At 43.2% G+C, this 20,396-nt stretch overlaps 1 protein-coding gene across 3 annotated transcripts in view; it reads left to right on the top strand.

The window, feature by feature from the left end:
* The first annotated feature begins 428 nt into the window (after positions 1-428).
* The window catches only part of DCP2 (decapping mRNA 2), a 32,532-nt gene continuing 12,564 nt past the window's right edge, over positions 429-20,396 (top strand). The window contains exons 1-7 of one of the 3 annotated variants that reach the window (XM_081213824.1): positions 429-776; positions 10,910-11,061; positions 13,354-13,481; positions 13,849-13,947; positions 16,439-16,591; positions 17,641-17,753; positions 17,885-17,995. In XM_081213824.1, the coding sequence (XP_081069950.1) occupies positions 11,007-11,061; positions 13,354-13,481; positions 13,849-13,947; positions 16,439-16,591; positions 17,641-17,753; positions 17,885-17,995 (659 nt within the window). In that variant the 5' untranslated portion in view covers positions 429-776; positions 10,910-11,006. Of the gene's footprint in view, positions 777-5,847; positions 6,090-10,909; positions 11,062-13,353; positions 13,482-13,848; positions 13,948-16,438; positions 16,592-17,640; positions 17,754-17,884; positions 17,996-20,396 lie in introns of those variants that run through there. The other 2 variants (XM_081213823.1, XM_081213822.1) reach the window with 2 other exon arrangements.

The following is a 20,396-nucleotide window of genomic DNA, read 5'->3' as shown; positions in this document are numbered from 1 at the left end:
ATATCCATCCCAATTAAGAATTATGGTCAACCTGAAAGCTTGACTGCTGTTTTATAATGTTTTAGTTTGACCAAGTAAAAGGTATTGACTGATTGTGCTTTCTCCCCCTTCCAGTACCTTTACTTTTAATGTATTATGTAAGGTACTGTATTTTACATAATACATTGGTTCTCATTGAAGGGTGCTGGCCATTTCTAAGGGATAAAGAAACTGTTTCTAGATCCACTCTTTCCTAGCCAGAAGAAAAGCTACAGTAAATAGTTCTTTGTCATCATCATAGACTTTTATTGTGCTAGATATAGGCCATGGCATCATTCGGAAAAATAACAAGAGGAAAAACTGCAATAACCATAAAAACCATCAGGTACAACTACTAAGATCGTTTGTTGCATCAAATAGAATAGCAGAAGATTTTCTAGTAAAATGTGCCAAATTAAATATCCGAATCCCCTTTGCAGTTGACCGCTATTTTATCTAGCTCTTTCCTCCTGATCTCCTTAGCTGCCAACGCATAGAGTGCTACTTTATAAGTTACAAAGTCATCAGTATCACTCAGTAAATAGTTAAGTTTACCCCCTTTATCCAGTTTCTTTTATAAGAAGATGGCCTTTTTAAGATCACCTGAAGTTGCAACTAGTTCCAGCTGTTCCACATCTAACTTGTCTGGCTGCTGAGTGGAGAGGGAATGATGCTGAGCTTCCCTTCCTGCAGGCTCTCCTAGCTGCCATCTTCTGGTGAGCACCGTTGACTTGGACCCTGATTCTTCCCGTAAATAGGTAGGAAACACAGAATGCAACAGGGCAGTCTGTCATGTGTGCATTGTGGATACGGGTCACCATGTTCTATCCATTTTATCTTCTGTCCAATTCCCTTGCTTGATTTCCATTTCTGCTTCCAACAGACGTTGAGTATTCTGGGGCCACGGAACATGCTCAGTGGACTGATTTAGGGCATTTTTGCCCACTCGTCATTTTTGCCTAAAATATTTTTTCCACTTCTGCAACCCTTGGGATTCTCCTGGGCATGGCAATACCGTACTTTTCCGTGTATAAGGCGAGGGGTTTGTTTACGTTAAAATAATGGTAAAAAATTGGGGGCGTCTTATACATGGGTAGTGCAGAGGGGTGACGGTGGATTGTTTCCTTCTGCGAGCAGTAGATTGTTACTGGCATTAGTGTGGGTGATTTCTTGCTGTGGCAATGGCTGCTGTTGATTGGCCACTGCTGCGGCTTTGGGCAGTCAATTGGTGGCTGCTGGCGGTGATCAGAAACACAATTGGAGGCTTCGGCATCATGTGCTATTGGACGTGTTGGCCAGTCGGGTGAGCGTTTTCAGGCATCCCCCCAAAAAAAGCTCAACAGCTCTGGGCAATCTCCCCCCATTTTCTAAATTTTGAGTCCCCCATGTCTTATACATGGGGGCATGTTATACACAGAAAAATACTCCCTCTTGTTTCACAATAGGCCCATTTTATTTAAATGTCTGTTGCCACTCATCAGCTCACAATTAGAGAGAAGGATAGTACAGTGGTACCTCTAGTTACGAACTTAATTTGTTCCAGAGGTCTGTTCTTAACCTGAAACTGTTCTTAACTAGAGACATGCTTTCGCTAATGGGGCCTTTTGCTGCAGCTGTGCCGCTGGCACACGATTTCCGTTCTCATCCTGGGGCAAAGTTCTCAACTCGGGGTAACTCTTCCAGGTTAACAGAGTTTGTAACCTGAAGCGTTTGTAACCTGAGTCATTTGTAATTTGAGGTGTTTGTAACTCAGGGTACCACTGTAGTAGTTCCACAACCGCACTTCCCTTTTAGTCATCTCTGGAGCTAAAGTTACAGAGTTGGGACTGCAGAGATACAAAGTAGGCCTAGATAAGAGATTGTTAGTTTGTGGATTATGCTGCATTCCTTTGCTCCCCAAAGTTTATTTTCCACTGAATTCTTGTTATTTTGCAACGGGGAATGTAGGTATTTTATTCCCATAGGTTATACAGTGGTACCTCGGGTTAAGTACTTAATTAGTTCCGGAGGTCCGTTCTTAACCTGAAACTGTTCTTAACCTGAAGCACCACTTTAGCTAATGGGGCCTCCTGCTCCCGCCGCGCCGCCACAGCACGATTTCTGTTCTCATCCTGAAGCAAAGTTCTTAACCTGAAGCACTATTTCTGGGTTAGCGGAGTCTGTAACCTGAAGCATATGTAACCTGAAGCATATGTAACCCGAGGTACCACTGTATTTGCTGAACTCAGTAGAAGGCTTACCTATGTGCCATCCATTATTATTTATCCTCTGCAATTTTATGGAAGCATTTTAAGTACTGAAAGGAAAAGCGCTTCCTTGCAAGCATCCAGTAATATGCGACAAGTATACAGTGAGTCAGCTTTTGCAGTTGAAATGGTAGTGCTTATGTACAATCTGGAGTTTTTGGCATAAAAGTGGCACTCCTGGATGGACTGATAGCAACTAAAGAGCTTGCTGATGCTGGCATCGTAAACCTTCAACAAGGGACATTACAGCATCGCTGCTGTGTTGGAAGTACATGTTGTGAGACAGCCGGTATTTGAAAGTTGACTGCCAGTGCCGTGTATTCCTATTCAGTGTCAAAACAAAAACGATAGTTGAAATCCCTGTGGTACGCACATAGTACTGTATGCACAGAGCATCAAATATAAATGCATAATTTGGCAGAATGACTCACTGCATCATGTGGTTTGTTTTTTTTTTGGTCTTCTGTGATTCTGTGGGTTGGCCCATTTCTTTGTAGAGTTAGGATACTGGAACAAGAAGCAGAACATTATCAAGGTCTTACTTAGTATTCTGACAACTTTTTTTTACTGGTTCTGTAACGTGACATGCAAAACCTGGTGAAGAGCTCACTGTTTCCGTCTCCAGTCGCCAGCTTAATTTCTACATGTAAAGTTGCTCTGAAGTCATTTTTATACTTTTGATATGCCTTTAAGAGTGCTTTGCTCTCCTGCCTCGAACAGCTGTTAATGTTTATCTCTACTCAGTGAAAAGCTTTTGCAAATGCACCTGAGGTTAAAAACACAGGAGCAGGCAAGGCCATTTTATTTCTGGTCTGCTGGAAACTTTCAACTCAACTATTTCTATTATTACTTTCTATTATTCTTAGAATAAGGCTTATATTTCTCTACAGGCAGTGGCAAAGAGTGTATTGGAATGTAGTGTGCTATTTTCCATAACTCTGTTCAAAAATATATATTAAAATTGGAGCAAGTGCAAAGTGGTATCTGATCAGGGATCAGCTTCCATGTATTTTCAAGTGGAGCTTGACACAGGTGTCCTTGACAATTGTGTGTGTGGTTTGTCACTGTATCCCTCTAAATGTAAAATCAAACAAGAAGCCACCCTTTGTAGGCAGGCAACCAATGAATGAAACTGTAAAGAAATAACAAGGTCAGTATTCAGACTGGGCACAGGGAATTGACAGTCCAGATAACCAATTCGAAATTTAACAACTTGAATGGCAAAAATGGGTTAATAAGCCTGCACCAAACAATTTAGCTGAGATTAGGACCATCTAACAGGGGCTATAGCTATTGCACCATTATACAGTTTTTACTCATAAACTATCTTGAAGGGAGAGGGGCATATACATGAATAAGATAAAATAAATAGTTTAATACCAGCAAACACAGGTTGTTAGTGAGTTATTTTCAGGGGAACATGTGTGGTTTTGTTTTTAACAGGATGGGGAATACTGAAAACAGGTTTATTTACAATTTCATAGTTTGTAGTTTTCAGAGCCCTTGCCCCATCCTAGCCTTTTGTCTTTTTCTCAAAGGTCTGGCTATCCTTTGTTGTTGTTGTAGGCATTGTCTGAATGCTTAAAGAACAAAAACAAAACCAAAACCCTAAAAAAGCATGCCACCCTCTGGTGGCTGAAACTGATATAGAAATGCTTTTATGTGGGAAGTCAGCTGAGAATGCTGTGCATAGAATGCAATGAACAAATATATATTGAACTGAATATATATGTGCACTGAATATATATTGCACCGAAATGATGCATTTCTTGTGGGTTAGGGTTAAGGAAATGTGTCGCCCACAGCAGTTAATTAATTAATTATACCGCCCTTCACCTGAAGGTCACAAAAACCCATTCCCACGTTTTAGTTTAGTATTTTGCAGATGAGCTCAGCATGGCTTACTTCTGAGTTGACTGCACTATTGAAGTCTCTCTTGTTTGAAAGTCTCCATAGTCTTAGATAAATCTAGTCATTCAGTTAGCGAAAGGTGGAATAACAAGTTCCCTTTGATGACAAGAGGAGTATTAACAAGTTGCATGGTAAAACCACAATCATGAGTGTTCATAAAATGCTGCCTGCAGGGTGGGGCTTTCTCTGTGGAGCCTCTCAGCAAAGGAAAACTGTACAGCCACATATGACTAGCAGGCACATTTTTTACTACCCTTTAACCCAGGCAGAAATGGTTCAGTTTCTTTGGAGCGACAATAATAGTTTCGTAACACTTAGAGTGGCCCTCTATCCACTGGCTGCAAAACAAAAACACTGGAGAAAAGTAGTTAGATAAAATTGCTGTATTTTTTGGTGGCGATTCGGAGGTTTAACCTGAAATTAAGCTGTTGCTGTCTTTAGTAACTTCTCTCTTTTGGACAACAGATGTTGGCAAAGTGGATTTTAAAATGGCAAAACAATACAGTGGTACCTCGGGTTATATACACTTCAGGTTACATACGCTTCAGGTTACACACTCCGCTAACCCAGAAATAGTGCTTCAGGTTAAGAACTTTGCTTCAGGATAAGAACAGAAATTGTGCTCCGGCAGCGTGGCGGCAGCGGGAGGCCCCATTAGGTAAAGTGGTGCTTCAGGTTAAGAACAGTTTCAGGTTAAGAACAGACCTCTGGAACGAATTAAGTACTTAACCCGAGGTACCACTGTATTAGAATTGAAGATGTGACAGAGAAGCACAAGATGTGTTGTAATGCTCAGAAGCTTTGCAAAAAAATATTTTATTGATTTATGTTCCGTATTATATTATTAAAACTATTGCCTAACACAAGTTTGCCATGGCCTTTGTTTTGAACAATAAGCCTGTTAGCTTTTTTACTACCCTTTGAGTGATCTAGCTTTATATGCGGAGCTCTGGAAGTATCAGAAAATGCATTCGCATTATGGGGTAGGTTCAGCAAATGGGCTTCGATATTCTCACGCTATCTATCCTAGGCCTTAAGACGTGCGTGAAGTCGTAGAAATCCACGGAGCTGGAGGGGCCCAACCCCGCGCAGAATCGGGCTACAAATCTGACTCGTGTTCATATGGAGGGGCTGAGAATTACCCAAGAAGCTCAGATCACAAGCTGATAAGGAGCTGCCTGGTTTTGAGAAATTCTCACTTATCTACCCATATCCCCTGAGCATGTGCAGGGCGCGGAGTTCCTGAGCAACCCACATAAGCCGGAGTCGGGCAAGGGGGAAAGAGCTTCCAGGTTACGGGGTGTGACTGCCAGGCGGGTTTGAGCCTCGGCGGCTCTCATTTTGGAAATGACGCACGAATCGCACCTCGAAAGCTCCGCCCCCCTATTTTTATTTTTTTAAAATCTGATTTATTTATTTATTAACGCGGAGCTTTAACGTTTCTTTCGTTTCCCTGGGTGCTGAACGCTTCCTCTCCTTCCTCTTTCGTCGCCCCGCCCGTCGCTCACCGTCCTTCGCCGACTTGACTGGCTATCTCCGCTGTCCGTCTTGAGCAGCGGGCAAGCCGATTAGTCCATTCCTTTCCTTTCGCCGCGGCGGTTGGTTGAGAGAAGCAAGGGTCCTTGCCTTACCTCCCGCCCACCCCGCCGCCTCGCGCCTCTCTTTACTAGAGACAGAGAGACGATTGGCTCGCTGGCACCCTCTCCTCCTTCCTACGGGACGGAAACGGCGTAGTCCCGCCTCCAACCGCCTCGCCTCGTTTCGTTTCCCCTCTCGCTCGCTCCCCCCCCCCCACTTTTAAGGTCCGTCTCGCGCGGCGCTGTGGGCCCCGCGGAGTCGGGATGAACCGCGCTGCTTCCCCATGGAGACTAAGCGGGCCGAGATTCCCAGCGGCGTCCTGGACGACCTGTGCAGGTATTAACGCCTCCGCCCCCACAAGCGGGGAGGGGAAGGGCCGGAGCGAGACCTCCCGGGGGTCAGCAGCGCCCGACGCCCCTTCCTCCACCTCTGGGAGCTGGCGGAGAGGCGGCCGCCCTTCAGGCGGGACCCGAGAGAGAGACCGCGTCGCCTTCCCTCAGTTAAAAGTCCCGCCAGGCTTAGAATCTCGCGGCTCAGAATTGCCCAGAAATCGGTGGTGCCGGTTAATTAGCTATAAGCCCAAGTGGCGGGGAGGGAGAGGGAGTCGTCGGTTGTATAGGCGGCTTTAAAGTGCGCGCGCTCTTACGACGCGTGTCTCTCTGTGCGAGACTATATATATATACACACACACACACACACACACACACACACGCAATGCACAGATATATATATATTGAACGTAGCACTGAAATGATGCATATTTTTGTGGATTAGGGTTAAGGAAATGTGTCGCCCACAACAGTTGATTGATTGATTGATTGATTGATTGATTGATTTTCTATACCGCCCTTCACCTGAAGATCACATACACACACAAAAACGTTCCCAAACTTTAAAATGGAAAATTCATGCCGCTATGAAGTTATGAAATGAAAATTAGGTAGTCATTTTACAGCATAGTCAGTATAGCTACTGTTTTTGAAGTAACATCCACAATGTGTTTTGACAATAGGTGGTTTTGTAAATAGTTTTGTTAGACTTTTGGTGCTATTGTATTGTACACATAGCATGTGCAGTTTGATGGAATTATTATACCTCAGCAACTATAACTTTCATTTTAGCCTAGTCCCACCCTGTACGTCTTTTACAGTGTACTGTACAGTCATACCTCTGGTTGCGTTTGCTTCATGTTGCGGATTTTCGGGTTGCAAACGCGGCAAACCCGGAGGTGTTCTATTGCACTTTGTGCAGACTCAGTAGCAGCGCTCTACTGACAGACTTTTCAGGTTGCGAATGGCACCCCGAAACAGATCACGTTTGTAAGTAGAGGTACCCCTGTAGTCCAGTGCATGTTTATCATATATATATGAAAAACGTTTCCCAAGTCTGTTTTGTGGCTTCCCGGGAGCATTATGGCATATCCTCCAACATTTGTGAAAACAGAGAAGCCTCCTTCCATGGCATTTTTAACTGAAGGGACAGTTTTGAAGGATCCTTTTAGGGAATGGCCATGTTGGACTTGGTAGAGGTGCACTTGCTGTTACCTCCAAGTCAGATTCCACACCCATTTCCCCTTTTTGGGTCTGGTGTCAAAAGGAAACAAGCAGCTTTAAAACACCCAGATCTGGCATCTGTGCACTGCTTTCTACTGCTGCTGTTCAGACATAGTATGAGGGCAGTTCACATGTGCAGATCTCAACCACTACTGTTGTTGTTTTTTGTGGGGGGAATCCCTCTAAAAACAGAAACACAATTTTTGGATACACTGTAGGACAGTGTTTCCCAACCTTTTTGGGGCAAAGGCACACTTGTTTGATGAAAAAAATCTCGAGGCACACCACCATTACAGCCCCGTGACGTCAGCGCGCAGCGTCACGCCGGGAGGGACGCACGAAAGTGTAAGTTTCAATTTTTTTCCCTCCCCCTTGCTGGGGAACCTCCAAGCTTTGGGGGTGGGGGGGGGGAGGAGGCAGCAAAGCGAGGCAGGAAGGAGAGCGCGGCTTGGCTGGGTGAGCTTTGGCAGGGGCAGGGAATGAGAGCCGCGAGGCGGGCGCTGCGGACGGAGGCGCTGCCCGCCGAGCTCGCAGGCAGCCAGGCAGGCAGACGGCGAGAGCCCCGCGCTGGGCGGCCACTCCTCGCCGCCGCCGCCCCGCCTCTCGCCGCCCGACTCGCCCGCCTCCCTCCAGGCAATATCTCGCGGCACACCAGGCAACATCTCGCGGCACACTAGTGTGCCGCGGAACAGTGGTTGGGAAACACTGCTGTAGGAAACCAGTTTTGCCCCCATTTAGTGGATCTGTATGGAGGATAACGGTACTTGGTTTACCAACAGGATAGCAGTCAGAGGGAGAACTCATCCACAAAGTGTTGAAACGTAATGAGATGGTGTGGAAGGTGAGAGAGAAGGGTAGATAGGCAAGAGAGAATATCAAAGGGACTGCTGCTCTGGAAATGCTGCTTTTACCAAGTAGGGCTGCCAGGTTATTTACCAGTTTTGCTTCTGACAACACACTGAAATGTGGAGAAAAAGTAGATAATGCTTTTCACATCATTTTGCTTTCATACCACTTAATGTTTGCATGTTAAGGCAATGTCAAAGGGAGAGAAGCCAGTAAAATATGTCGGCTGTTCCTCCTCATCTTGGCATGTGCCTGTAAATGTATTCTGTGCTCCCAGCCTGGTATTTCCCAGCAAATTTATTGAGTTCTTGCTATCCAGAAGAATGCTCATCCATCCAGGATCAGTTATTAAATTCCAGAATTAACATCTGTTGTACAATAATGATTTCTCAATGATCTAATATTAAGTGAGATGAGAAGCCCCAGGCATGCAAAAATTAAATATCTGACAATTATTGTCAGATTGAACCTGTTAGATGAGATACAAGGGTGTTAAATGATGCTTAGACTTCATAAATTTGGGGTTCTTCTTCCTAAGGTGGGTACACCAGTTTCAGTCTAAAATACTTTCTCCCTTATTTGAGATAGGAAACTGAGCTTGAGAAAATAGGGCATGTCAGAAGGAACTCTGTACAAACTCTATGCCATACCTAGTCCTTACCTTACCCATAGAGTTGCAATGAACAGTGTCATGAGGGTTGCAGGGTAAGTAAGTAAGAAGTCCAGCCATGAAACAAATCAACAGATTCATGTCAGACTTTGATGTGGTGGCCAATTTGAATGATATTATCCTGGCTTTTTAAACCGGGACCATTGCTAAGGCAAAAGGAGGAGGAGAGGAAGGGGAAATCCCATTGTGTCCAGGGGCATGCATGATGTTGGATCTCACCCAAAGTATGCCTTTAGCTTCAGAATAGTGGTGATTTTTTTTTGCTTATTCATATTTAATTGATTAAAACTCATAGTTAATAAAATATTGAATCAAATTAATAACATAAAAGTCCATTTATAACCAATCCAGTTGTTACAGAACTCACTATGAGTTTTTGACCCTAAATCAACTTGTTGCTGGATAATACTGCAACATGAAACTCACCTGGTTTTTGGTCAAAATGAAAACAGCTCCCAAAAAGTCCTTTCTCTTTGCTTGGTTTAAGTTGTAGGAAGAAATACAAATAAAATTAACCAATAAATTTAAAATATTTATTAGCATCCCCAAAGTGTTTTCGTTAAAACACTAAAACCTGATATAAAAATACCAATCCAGCAACTTTTCTGAGGAAATATGCACTCAACTGAGGCTACAGCTTTTATGTGATAATAAAACTAGAATTATGTATCTCACAAAGAGCCTCTCTTCATCCACCTAGTATGTATGTGAGCTTCAAACATTAAATGCTCTCTGCTTCAGCTACCTATTACACACAAAGTAAGAACCATAATGGCCAGAAGCAAGGCTTTTACACAAGTAATGCAAGCCTGTTGAACGTCTTCACTCAGATGCCTATACAGTGGTACCTCAGGTTACATACGCTTCAGATTACAGACTCCGCTAACCCAGAAATAATACCTCGGCTTAAGAACTTTGCTTCAGGGTGAGAACAGAAATTGTGCTCCGGTGGTGCGGCAGCAGTGGGAGGCCCCATTAGCTAAAGTGGTGCTTCAGGTTAAGAACAGTTTCAGGTTAAGAACGGACCTCCGGAACGAATTAAGTACTTAACCAGAGGTACTAGCTTTTATGAGGGTTTGCAAGGCACTTCTTTTTCATTTGGCCTTAGTTCATTAGCTTTTGTTGCTAGATTTATCTTAGTCTTACATTGCATTTTTATCTGTTATTAGCAGTCATTGTAATACACGTTAAGTTATGAAAAGGCAGTATACAAGTGTATTAAGTAAAATAAAAAAATAAGTATTGTCAAATATTACAAACATCCTGACAATTCCTGCATTTTTATAACCCCTTCCAAGCTTTCAAGTGAGGTTCATGGCGGTGGTGCTGAATCATGGAGAGCTGAAAGCATTTGAAGGTCCTATGTAAACCATAGTATTTACTCATATGCATGAAGCTTAAGGATTCTAATCTCATGGTGGCTGATGGGAGTTTGTCACTAAAATGTCCCAGATCTTGAATACATGTCTTGAAATTTACCGTATTTTTCGCCCCATAAGACACACTTTTTCCCCTCCAAAAATGAAGGGGAAATCGGGGTGCGTCTTATGGGGCGAATGCCTGCAAGCCTCGCGCGCCCGGCAGGAGGTCCCGCTGGGTGCGCGAGGCTTGGGGCAGCAGCGGACTGCTTGCGCGCACCTAGAAGCTTGGGGCCAGCTGAGCTCAGCACGCCCCAAGCTTCTCGGTGCGCGCAAGCAGTCCGCTGCCGCCCCAAGCCTCCCGCACCCAGCGGGACCTCCTGCCGGGTGCGGGAGGCTTGGGGCGGCAGCGGACTGCTTGCCGGCACGCAGAAGCTTGGGGCGCGCTGACCTCAGCTTGCCCCAAGCTTCTGGATTAGCGCAGCGCACCTGGGGGGGAAATAAATTTTTTTTCCTTTATTTCCCCCCCTAAAATCTAGGTGCGTCTTATGGGCCGGTGCGTCTTATGGGGCGAAAAATACGGTATGTGTGGCTTTTTTTCAAATATGTGTGGTCCTTTTCAAATAAAACGTTTTGACTTTGCGCTTGCTGTTTTTGTAATTTAGGAGTTCTTTGTGCTTCAGATGTTTCAGTGACTGGTTCATAAAATTATTTTCCCCCTCCCTACAGTCGATTTATTCTGCACATTCCCAGCGAGGAACGGGACAATGCCATTCGAGTGTGTTTTCAGATTGAGCTTGCCCATTGGTTTTACTTGGATTTCTACATGCAGAACACACCAGGATTACCTCAGTGTGGGATAAGAGATTTTGCTAAAGCTGATATCCTTTCTGTATTACTGTGTCTTTTTGTAGTCTGGTGAACTATGTGTGGTGAAACTGTGTTCATGAGTGCCATTCAGGAAGCTGCCTCATACTGAGAACAGACTATTATTCTTATTTGCCCATTTAGCTCACTGTTGTCTACACTGACTGGCAGCTGCTCTCCAGAGTTTCAGATAAAAGTATTTCTCAGCCCTACCTAGAGATGTCAGGTGCCCTGGCAATTTACCTGTGTCATGAGACACTTGAGAGTAACCTCTTTTGAAATCATTCTGATTAGGTTTTAAGGCAAGGGATCTCCAGAATTGGAATTTGTGAAGTTCTTCACATTAACCACTGCTGCACGTATTTATGTGTGCTTTCTGTTCCTTTTTTTTTTAATGTTCTTATTACACAATTTCTATGTGTTTGGAGGTGGGAATGGCACAGAATTTCACTCATTGTTAATGTAGAGTGGGCTATCCTTTCTACAGAAATGAATGGGGAAATTGGTTTGTGCAGGAGTGCCCTTTGTTGGAATGCATGCACAGCTCTGGCCTGGAGGCATTACAAGTAGATTCTGTTGATTTTTGTGGTTCCTGTTGCTATGTAATGAATGCATGTAAAACTGGAAAATGCCAATCAGCCCATACTTTTTCTGGGGTGGGGGTAGCATGCATTCTAAAATTACTTTAAGCTGTTGTTTCTCACCTGCCTGGCCACAGCCGATTATTAGGCTTCTTACTGCTGCATGCCAGAATCTTAGGCAGAGACTTTTAAAAAGAAGTGCTATGATTTACCGTAATTTTCGGCCCATAGGACGCACCGGCCCATAGGACGCACCTAGTTTTTTGGGGGGAAATAAAGGGGGGGGAATTATTTCCCCCCCAGGTGCGCTGTGCTAAGCCCGAAGCTTGGGGCGTGCGGAGCTCAGCGCGCCCCAAGCTTCTGGGTGCTGGCAAGGTCTCCACTAGCCGTGGGAGAGCCGCGCGGCTCTCCCAGGGCTAGCAGAGCGGTGCGCTAATCCCGAAGCTTGGGGCGTGCAGAGCTCAGCGCGCCCCAAGCTTCTGGGTGCCAGCAAGGTCTCCGCTAGCTGTGAGAGAGCCCCGCGGCTCTCCCCGGGCTAGCGGAGCGCTGCGCTAATCCCAAAGCTTGCAGCGTGCGGAGTTCAGCGCGCCCCAAGTTTCTGAGTGCTGGCAAGCTCTCCGCTAGCCCTGGGAGAGCTGGGTCTCCCACGGCTAGCGGATAGCTTCCTGAAGCCTGGAGAGCGAGAGGGGTCGGTGCGCACCGACGCCTCTCGCTCTCCAGGCTTCAGCGAAAGCCCGCATTCGCTCCATAAGACGCACACACATTTCCCCTTCATTTTTGGAGGGGAAAAAGTGCGTCTTATAGGGCGAAAAATACGGTATATACTACTTTTAGACTGCAAAATTCACAGAGTGGTTGAAGCTATAACGTTAAATCCCATTTATAGGACAGGCTAAGTGTGCTTCTGGGGCGTACGGTACTCTCAGCAGCGCCCGATCTGAGGAACGCAGTTGCCTTGCAGGGAAATATGATAGAGCAGAACCCTCCCAACCCACAGAGACGATCCAAACGGAATATTCCCCTGCCCATCTACTTGCATAGGTCATCAAGAAGGGAAACAAGGCAGTTTTCTGACCCCAAAGCTGACTGAGATTAATCTGTAACCAAGAGTGTGATGGTGGACTGTTTGGCCACTGTGATAACAGAACAGTAGACTAGATGGGCCTTTTGCCTGACAGGATTCAGTGATGATTTCTCGAACTGGGCCTCACGACTGCCCCTTCAGGGCATCAGGAACACATCCTACCCTAAAGGACACTGGCCAGCTTGTACTGCTAGCTCATTGATCTGTAAATTTAGCCATGCCATGTACCTGACCCATTCCCCTTTCATAGCTTAGGTTGTGTAGTTTTAAAGACTAGTGCCCTGATTGCCAGTTTACAGATATATAGCTCTAAGGTGGTGGGGGTGGTGAAATACGTGTTTCAAATAGGTGCTTCAGACTATGAAAGCATCCCTATGCAAAGTTAAAGTGCCTCAAGATTCTTCACAGGCAACAAGGCAAGTGACTTAACATATCAGGTCCGTCCCCCGTCCCCCCAATTATTCCCATGGCAGTTCTTAAGAAAAACCAACCCACTGGTGTTAAAGCTCGGTGGTGTGAAGGTTCCCTCATTAATGTCAGTGATTATGATTTGCTGGAGACAAAGAAAGAAAGAAAGGAAACATGATTTGAGGAGTGAAAACGTGTATCCTGGTGCAGTGAATTTCCTTGACTTCCTATACTTTTCAGTCATTGTCCTTTTTTACTGCCTCAAGGTGAAGATGTGCAGAGGGTTTTAGATGAATGGAAAGGGTACAAAATGGGAGTGCCAACCTATGGTGCCATTATTCTCGATGAGAGCCTTGAAAATGTAAGTGTGAAACTGATCTGAAGGATTTCTTTTTATGTCTTGGAAAATGGAATTAATATTGATTTAGATTTTAACATTAAAATCATTAGGTGTGACTTATTTCAAAACCTCCTAAACGATACCTTTTAATGTAAATACTAGTTTTACAATTGAATAATATATATCGTTTGAGATTCTTTCCCTCACTGTAAGAAAAGAATGTGTGCTGGATTTTCTTCCTTCTCAACCATTTATTTTGGTGTATCGTTCTTGTAAATAAGAAACTTTCCCAATCCCACTGGTGCTTAACACAATTTTATGCCCTCCAACTACTTCTCTTCTTCTAAGTGCTTAATTATGTCTTGAATTTACTTCTTAAATTTTGCAGGTGCTGCTGGTCCAGGGTTATTTAGCAAAATCTGGCTGGGGATTTCCAAAAGGGAAAGTGAATAAAGAGGAAGCTCCACACGACTGTGCTGCTAGAGAGGTGACTGAGTTGCTTTTATGCTCAAAACGATGTCTCTGACATTTTCCCATGTGCCTCAAGTGCATGTACCATATTAGTGTTTCTCTATCAGGTGGTGATTTTTCTGTCCCCTGATATATGACAAACGTGGGTATAACTTTTTACGTTGTTGTTGCTGCCATTCCTGTGCATTCATTGACATTCAGTCCAATAATATTGTACACAGTTATGTAAGAATTACTTTAAAGAAGAGGTATTAATGCTGTTTATATATTGGTCATACTTTGTGCCAAGTGGCATAAGATAGGGAAACTGGTTGTTGTAGGGCAAGGCTTGCTTTATGGACAGCCTCCTTGATTGCTTTTCCTGCTATGTAACCAGTTTCCCTTTCTCAACATAAAATAAAAACTTCTTGTGCTTTTCTGGTGAAGGACAAAGTAAACATACAGGATCGCAATGCATGTCATCTTGAGTAACTTCCCCCCAATGGGTTTTTGAGTTGCTTGCTGTCATTTTTAGTACTGCGACTGAGAGACAACAGAGGGAATTCTATAATCCCCTACCTGGATAAATACTCTCTGGAATTAATATGAAGCATGAAAAGTATTTTAAATTCATAGATGACATTATCTGTGTTAAGATTTTCTATATAGCCAATGTAATAAATAGGTTATAGTTCTTCTCTTGATTAAAATTGGATGACGTTATAGGTAACTCACAGCTTTCGTGCTTTTAACATGTGTAATTTCAACTTTCCTGACCCAACTAGTGCCGTATGAGTCTTACCCCCTACCTCACCTCACCCCAAGCAAGGCAGAGAGCTTTTAAGATCTCACAGGATACTCCAAAAGCCTGAAAACAAGGCAGAGAGCTTAGAAGCTCTTTTTAGAATCATAGAATCATAGAGTTGGAAGAGACCACAAGGGCCATCGAGTCCAACCCCCTGCCAAGCAGGAAACACCATCAGAGCACTCCTGACATATGGTTGTCAAGCTTCTGCTTAAAGACCTCCAAAGAAGGAGACTCCACCATACTCCTTGGCAGCAAATTACACTGTCGAACAGCTCTTACTGTCAGGAAGTTCTTCCTAATGTTTAGGTGGAATCTTCTTTCTTGTAGTTTGGATCCATTGCTCCGTGTCTGCTTCTCTGGAGCAGCAGAAAACAACCTTTCTCCCTCCTCTATGTGACATCCTTTTATATATTTGAACATGGCTATCATATCACCCCTTAACCTCCTCTTCTCCAGGCTAAACATGCCCAGATCCCTTAGCCGTTCCTCATAAGGCATCGTTTCCAGGCCTTTGACCATTTTGGTTGCCCTCCTCTGGACACGTTCCAGTTTGTCAGTGTCCTTCTTGAATTGTGGTGCCCAGAACTGGACACAGTACTCCAGGTGAGGTCTGACCAGAGCAGAATACAGTGGCACTATTACTTCCCTTGATCTAGATGCTATACTCCTATTGATGCAGCCCAGAATTGCATTGGCTTTTTTAGCTGCCGCGTCACACTGTTGGCTCATGTCAAGTTTGTGGTCAACCAAGACTCCTAGATCCTTTTCACATGTACTGCTCTCAAGCCAGGTGTCACCCATCTTGTATTTGTGCCTCTCATTTTTTTTGCCCAAGTGCAATACTTTACATTTCTCCCTGTTAAAATTCATCTTGTTTGTTTTTGCCCAGTTCTCTAATCTGTCAAGGTCGTTTTGAAGTGTGATCCTGTCCTCTGGGGTGTTAGCCACCCCTCCCAGTTTGGTGTCATCTGCAAATTTGATCAGGATGCCCTTGAGTCCTTTGATCAGGGTACCCTTGAGCCCTTTTGTGCAGGGTTTTCCCAGTGATCATGAAGGGTATGACCTAGAACATACTCGGTGCTTTCCTACACACTTGAAGAGAAGGTGGCTGTGAACAAACTGTCTTTCAAGGATGCTTGTTTGCTAGCATTGATTTCATAGCGGAAACCCTGATGAGCTTCTAAGGATGTACAGGATTCCCAGAAACAGTTTAAAAACTGCTAAAGGGGATAGCATTAACAATAGTGGATGATTCAGAGAAAAAGATTTCCAGCTACTGGAAGCATCAAATTTCTCTAAATTGTGTCTTGTATTGAGAAAATGCTTTGAGATGCATGCATATAAAGCAGTGTAGAAATATCTGTAATAAATAGTATGCTAAAATTGAGAAAGGATACACCTACTCTTTTCATTTTGGGCTCTTCAGTATATTTATAAGATGTGCAATTACCCTATTATAAAGTTTTTTATATGTCAAAACTTGCTGTAGAGATTGTTAAATATTTTTGGAGAGGCTTGCAGTGTATGTTTGATTTTTAAGAGAATCTCATATATTTTTTTAAAGCTGTAGTGAAGAGCTTGTATTTTCACTCACATATAGTTCCCCAAGTGAAAAGTATTAGTCAACTTTTTCATTACTTTGAACTATAAAGTGAAATAATTAGTTGCTCAGCAGCTAAAATGCAAATGCAATTTTTTACTCTGGCCTGTGTATTTTCAGGTATTTGAAGAAACTGGTTTTGATATAAAAGATTACATCAATAAAGATGACTATATTGAATTGCGAATAAATGATCAGCTGGCACGCTTGTACATCATTCCAGGAATTCCAAAGGACACAAAATTTAATCCCAAAACAAGGAGAGAGATTCGGGTAAATAGACTTACATGCGTGGTTTTTTGGTAAGGTCTGATCAAATTAATGGGTATTGAGAAAATAATGATTTATGCAGGACTAAAGCAGTGGTCAAATGTTCTAAGGAGTCCTTCTCTACTGCACCGTTCTGGTATGCAGGACACCAGCATCATATTGTTGTCTTGTTTGTTAGAGTCACATGGAAGTATTCATTTTGAAACAGCTAAATGCTGTTTTCTCATGATATATTATTTGTATGCTCCATTTTTTACTTTCATTGCCCATTGGGCCTACTTTCATGAAGTCCAAGCCCTGGGGTTGGGGGGGGGGACCTGATTCCATAGGCACTTAGCACATTTTGAAAACTGTAGACAAAGAACATAGAAGAGGGTCAAGGCAACATGCATATTAGTTGTGATCTGCAGTCTAAATGGTCTGGTTTGCACATAACACTAAACCACGGGCTGGCATTATGTGTGATCCAAGCCTTTCAGCTTAACTTTTATTACCTAAGGATAAAGGTTGCCAGTTAAACAAGTTTTGTAGTTGGTTTATAAACCTTAGTTAGCAATTATCATAACTTAGTGTTATGTGTAAATCTGGATGTCCTTAACCATGGTTAAGATGCCTTCATGGTCCAAAAACTACAGAACCCTGGGTGAAGTGTGGCAACAAAATCATGACTGCTCTTAAGGCTTAGCTGCTCTCTATTCTGTGATGTACTAAACCAAAGTTTGTCTGCCAGACACCTCAGCTTTAACCATGGCTTACTAATTATGGTTAACATTATCTACAGTTAACACTAATCATGGTTTAGTGTTATGTTTGAACCAGATCAACATCTAGGAAGAAATTGCAGTACATTGAGTGTTTTTTTGCAGTTGAGGGGGGATATTCTGAGTTTTCTGTTTTTGGTGGGTGTGCAACATATAGAACTGAATTTTAATCAGTGATTTTCTAGAGATGGCAAAGAATGCTGTTTTCTGACTAGGTGCAATGTTATTTCAGATTCTTATCCCTGTCCATTATTTATGTGTAATATAAGGAATCTCTTTTCTGTGTTTCAGAACATTGAATGGTTCTCAATTGACAAATTGCCTTGCCATAGAAATGATATGACTCCGAAGTCCAAGTTGGGTTTGGCACCTAACAAGTTTTTCATGGCCATTCCCTTCATCAGGTGTGTTCAGGACGAGAGAGAAAAACAGTCCTTTATATTTCACTTCTGTGTTGAGGAAATTTTTATTTTTGTGTTCTAAAATTTGCCCTAAGAAGCTGGATGTTGCTGACCCAATATTACCTTCTCCACAGACCACTGAGAGACTGGCTTTCTCGACGGTATGGAGATTCGTCTGATAGTGACAATGGATTCTCATCAACTAGTAGTAGCACACCACCTAAACCCAACATGGAAAAAATGAGGTAACAAACTAGCTCAACTTGAAATCTACCAGTAACCTTATAGCCATTATATATAATTTTAATGAAATCAGTGATATTTCCTTGTGCAGATGAAACATTCTCTCCCTTTTGGCCCCTAAATCTGTTCTGGGGTTCCCCCAACCCTCTGAAGTCAATTTGGGATTGGTGTGGGGCATGTATAGAGGAGCAGAAGGAGGAACTCCCATTGGGATTTTTGAGTGGGATTTGTTCCATTTGTGCATTATTTTTTTAAAATACATTAAAAAATTACTGATTTTCCAATATTGTTCCAATAGCAGCTTCATTATAACAATACCAATTTTATCCAATTAATACAATTACTAATGCCAATTATTCAACTGTCAAATTATATGATTTAATTAAACTGGCCCCCTTGCATGCTAGAGTTGATGAGTTGATTCTTCTCCTTTTTTCTGTGTTCCAAAATTTTAATAATTTCCATTCAGCTATAATAATCCCCTGTACAACAGCTACAATCTTGTGATTTCTATTTGTGTTGGTATAATCGATAATTTATAAAGTTTCAAGTGAGGAACTTTAGCTGTAATCCTTATTCTTTCCTGCGTGTGACAGTTTTCTTCTTGATGTTTTCCCATCCATATATGGTGTTGTAGCCTTCATTCCTGTTGATGGTCCCCTTCATACCCCAGGAGAAGCTGTTATCTCACAGTTTCCAAAAGTCGCTGCATCACTTCATCCCGTGATTCGGCTTCTAGTAAACAAGTCATCTTCACCATTTTTCCAGCCTAGGAAGAATGGTCTGAACCCAGACTGCAGATGGTTAATCCAAAAACTTCTATTCTCGCAGCTGGTAGACTCCTTTGCTCCCTACTGCTGATTTATGGCCAATTATCTCAAATACATTCCTTTGGATAATGGAGGTTAGGGGGGATTTTGCTCTATGTTTCAAAGCATAGCATTTCTCTCCCCTGCCTTCCCTCTGTTCCTTTCTCTCACACACGCAGGTCCTATTTTGTTAAATTCCATGTTATATTCCAATTTCTTCTGTCCTCACTTGTGCAGATATTTTTAATAAAACTTGCATTCCCAGGGAGGGTTGCCGTATCATAAATGTAGAGAAAAACTTTAAAGAAGCAGACTGTGGGCTCCCCTCCCTCCGTTCTCTCTTTCACCAAATGAAATCTCTCAGTCCAAACCTTTTACATCCTTGTAGCTGGGTTGTTTTTGCAGTTTCTTGTCTCATCGTCTGGCACGCACCTGTAGTTTACTCCAATTAGAATCCAATTAACAGGATAACCTGTGCTTCCAGGAACGGGATGGGGGGGGTCACGGCAGCCAGAGTGCTCCATGCACCCAGTGCCTTTGCCTGCCCTCTCATTCCATGGGGAAGCAAGTGACAGACCGCCAGGCAAACTGCAGGCGAGAGCCTGGTACCTCTTTCAACCAAAGAGAAATGCAGATAATGAAATTGGTGTTGGGAGAGAGTCCATTTCTGGTGCACTGGAAACAGGAAGCCGCCATTTGTGCAATTATTTAGTTGAATACCTCCCCAAGCATTGTCCATAACACCTAAATGGAGCGAAAGAATGATGGAATGTTCTATTAATAATGTTCTATTTTACAGAAGTGTTAACCAGTATAGATGTTAGAGGGAAAAAGACTTGCAGTACAATCCCATACATTTTAGCTCAATGTAAAACCTATTACAGTGGTACCTCTGGTTATGAACTTAATTCGTTCCGAAGGTCCGTTCTTAACCTGAAACCGTTCTTAACATGAGGCGCACTTTCGCTAATGGGGCCTCCTGCTGCTGCTGCCTGACTACTGCTCGCATCCCGGGGCAAAGTTCGCAACCAGGAGCATCTACTTCTGGGTTAGCAGAGCTCGTTACCCAAAGCGTTCATAAGGAGGACATATGTAACCCGAGGTTCCACTGTATATGCAAAGGGCTTATTCTCAGGGAAAGTGTATGTGGATGCTGAGAGTACATAACTATCATCATTAGCATTATCAACAGCAGTGGTATTAATACATTTGGCATCTATGTAAGTGGTACTTTAATTAGAACAGATCTGGCTGTTCCTTTCCCTGGAGGACTTACAGTCTAAACATAAGCAGAAGGAAGAAAATGGAGGAAGGGGTAAACAGTGCCATTATTTCAATATTTCAGCCTAGTTACAGTAGGGTATCAGGACTAGGGAATTGTTCCAAAGACCCTCCAGAAAAGTTTTGAGGAAGGTTTTGAAGGGAGCAAGTGAGGCATAAGGAATAGCAAGGGCTGAGTCATTTCAGGGGACAGGAGATTTCTGGACCACTGAGCAGTGGATCAAGAAGAGTGAAAGGATGTGTTGGGCTGTTAAGACAGAAGGACTACGTAGTTGTATGGCTATAGGACTGCAGTCTTTCCAACCTAAATTAG

The sequence above is a fragment of the Podarcis bocagei genome (genome assembly GCF_964188305.1).
Source record: "Podarcis bocagei genome assembly, chromosome: 11".
Lineage (NCBI taxonomy): Eukaryota > Metazoa > Chordata > Lepidosauria > Squamata > Lacertidae > Podarcis > Podarcis bocagei.
This window is presented reverse-complemented; position numbering and strand designations above follow the sequence as displayed.